The sequence below is a fragment of the Coregonus clupeaformis genome, unplaced genomic scaffold, assembly GCF_020615455.1.
Source record: "Coregonus clupeaformis isolate EN_2021a unplaced genomic scaffold, ASM2061545v1 scaf6179, whole genome shotgun sequence".
Taxonomy (NCBI): Eukaryota; Metazoa; Chordata; class Actinopteri; order Salmoniformes; family Salmonidae; genus Coregonus; species Coregonus clupeaformis.
This window is the reverse complement of record NW_025539633.1, coordinates 1-2,464: the sequence shown is the minus strand read 5'-3', so window position 1 is coordinate 2,464 and position 2,464 is coordinate 1. Positions and strand designations below refer to the sequence as shown.

Sequence of the window (2,464 nt, the reverse complement as noted above, 5' to 3'; positions counted from 1 at the left end):
ATGCACCCCTGGCTCTAACACAGTCCTGGAGCCAGAGTGTACATACCCCCTAGGTGCGTCCGGGCCACCCTCCTTCTTCTGTCCACGGTGGCGGTTCTGCCCCTGTCGTGTCCCCATCCCCTTAGTCACCACCCCTTCCCTAACCTCCTCCCCATACCACCCCCACTAAACCCCACTGGGTTGGGGCGGCACCGCTCCCACCGGACTAGCAGTACCGGACTCGGGGGGCAGTACCGACTAGGGGCAGTACCAGGAGCTGAATGGCGGATACTGGCTGGGCCCGCTCTGGTGGCTCTCGGCGCTGGCTCGGCTCTCCGATCCCTGCGCTCTGGCGATCCCGGCGCTGGCGCTCACAATCCCCTGCGGCTCTGGCGGATCCCGGCTGGGCCGCTCTGGCGATCCCGCTGGGCCGCTCTGGCGTCCCGGCTGGGCCCGGCACTGCTCGTGGGCGGCTCTGGCGGTCCCGGCTGGGCCGTCTGCATCCCGGCTGGGCCGCTCTGCATCCCGGCTGGGCCTCTGGCGGGGATCCCGAGCGCTGGGCGGCTCTAGCCGGATCCCGGCTCGGCGGCTCTGGCGGAGTCCCGGCTGGGCGGCTCTGGCATCCCGGCTGGGCGGCTCCTGGCGATCCCGGCTGGGCCGTCTGGCGGATCCCGGCTGGGCCGGCTCTGGCGGATCCCGGCTCGGCGGCTCTGGCGGGTCTGGCGCCCGGCACTGCGGTCCCGGTGGGCGGCTCTGGCGGGTCCCGGCTGGGCAGCTCTGGCGGATCCCGGCTGGGCGCTCTGGCGATCCCGGCTGGGCGGCTCTGGCATCCCGGCTGGCGGTCTGCGATCCCGGCTGGGCTGGCTCTGGCGATCCCGGCTGGGCGGCTCTCGGCGGATCCCGGCCTGGCCTCTATCCCGGCTGGGCGGCTCTGGCGGACTCCCGGCTGCGCTCTGCATCCCGGCTGGCGGCTCTGGCGGATCCCGGCTGGCCTCTGGATCCCGGCCTGGGCCGGCTCTAGCCGATCCCTGCTGCCGCTCATGGCTGGCTAGCGGGATCTGGCTGCTCCTGCGCTAGCTGTATCTGGCTGCTCATGGTCGTACGATCTGCTCTCTGCGTATCTGCTCTCATTTCATTGCTCATGCTGCTGATCTGCTGCTCATGCTGGGTCCTGGCTGCTCACTGCCCGGCTACGATCTGCTGCTCATGCTGGCTAGCCGGGATCTGGCTGCTCATGGTGGTATCTTACTCATAGCTCTATCTAGCTGCTCATGCTTACGATCTGCTCTCTGCTACTTCATCTTCTCATGCTCTACGATCTGCTCTCTATGCCCCATCTGGCTGCTCATGTCTACATCTTTCTCTACAGCTGACATCTCGCTGCTCATGGCTGGCTGAGCCCGGTCTGCTCTCATGCTTCTTCATCTCTGCTCATGCTCCAGCATCTGCTGCTCATGCTTTGAATCTTTCTTCTGGTATAGTGCTGGCTGGCGCTAGCGGTGGCCACCCCCTCATTATCATCCCTCCGCAGGCGGCTCCCATCCATGAGCCCATCCTCCTCCACCCTTTCGACCTCCCAGTCCCAGCACTAGGCTGCGTCGGCTCCTGCTGATTCCATAGCAGGTGTATGATTCTGTCTGCCGAAGGCTCTACTCCGTCTGGCGGACGGCTCTGAAGACGGCCGGGCTGGGCTGGTGACGCACCCCGTGGGATGCGATGCTAGGAGGCAAGGACCAGGCCGGTCCGGTGCCGGAAACACACACACCACTGCCTTAACTTGGGGATCAGGAGCGGGCCGACCGACTGTAACACACTTCAGTCTCTCATGCGTGCGACAAGCAACTTCCCTCCCTCTACTCCCAATGGCTCCCGTAATCCATGTCCCTTCTCTCACATCTCCCTGCAGCCTCCTCTGCCCAGGCGCCCCCTTCCCCCATTTTTTGGGTTTACTCCCGGGCTTCCACCTTGCCTCCTTCCTCCTCATATACCCTCCTCTGCTTTTGCTGCCTCCCAGCTCTTCACGAGGGCATATTCTACGGTTGTGCCCAAGACCCTTACCATCCAGTATCTCCTCCCATGTCCATGAATCCTTTATGGGTGGATATAAATCCTGTGTAGGTGGATCCTGTTCCCTTACACGCTGCTTTCCTTTTATTTTTTTCTTCACATCGTCTGAAGGAGGGGAGACCAATGCGCATGCGTTGCATACATATACTTTAATATCACACTAACTACAAAACCCAAAATGGCCAAACGTAGAAGTCCAACATACATAACTAAACAGGAACACGAGCCAAAAACCCACAAACAAACAGTAAACACTATATATATGCTCCCAATCAATACGAGCACCTGACACTCGTTACCTCCGATTGGGAGTCTACCATCCCCTCAGCAAACAAAATAAAACTCACCCAACCCCAACACCACCAAATGAGATACACCCTGGCTCTAACACACAGTCCTGGAGCCAGAGTGTGACAAT

The 2,464-nt window shown here is 61.6% G+C and overlaps 1 protein-coding gene across 1 annotated transcript; it reads right to left on the bottom strand.

Annotated features, from left to right (window-relative positions):
* Window positions 1-237: 237 nt before the first annotated feature.
* Window positions 238-1,021, bottom strand: LOC123490979 (proline-rich protein 2-like). The gene is made up of 2 exons (XM_045220783.1): window positions 794-1,021; window positions 238-711 (listed from the first exon to the last, which is right to left on the bottom strand). Exons 1-2 carry the CDS (start codon window positions 1,019-1,021, stop codon window positions 238-240), a joined length of 702 nt encoding a protein of 233 aa, XP_045076718.1.
* Between the last annotated feature and the right edge of the window lie 1,443 nt (window positions 1,022-2,464).

Bases quoted from the DNA above. Each gene is read 5' to 3' on its own strand.
- LOC123490979 (XM_045220783.1), bottom strand. From the start codon at position 1,021: ATGAGCGGCAGCAGGGATCGGCTAGAGCCGGCCCAGGCCGGGATCCAG. The intron at 712-793 runs GCCGGGATCGCC...CCGGGACCGCAG, and splicing joins CGGGATGCCAGAGCCGCCCA to TGCCGGGCGCCAGACCCGCC.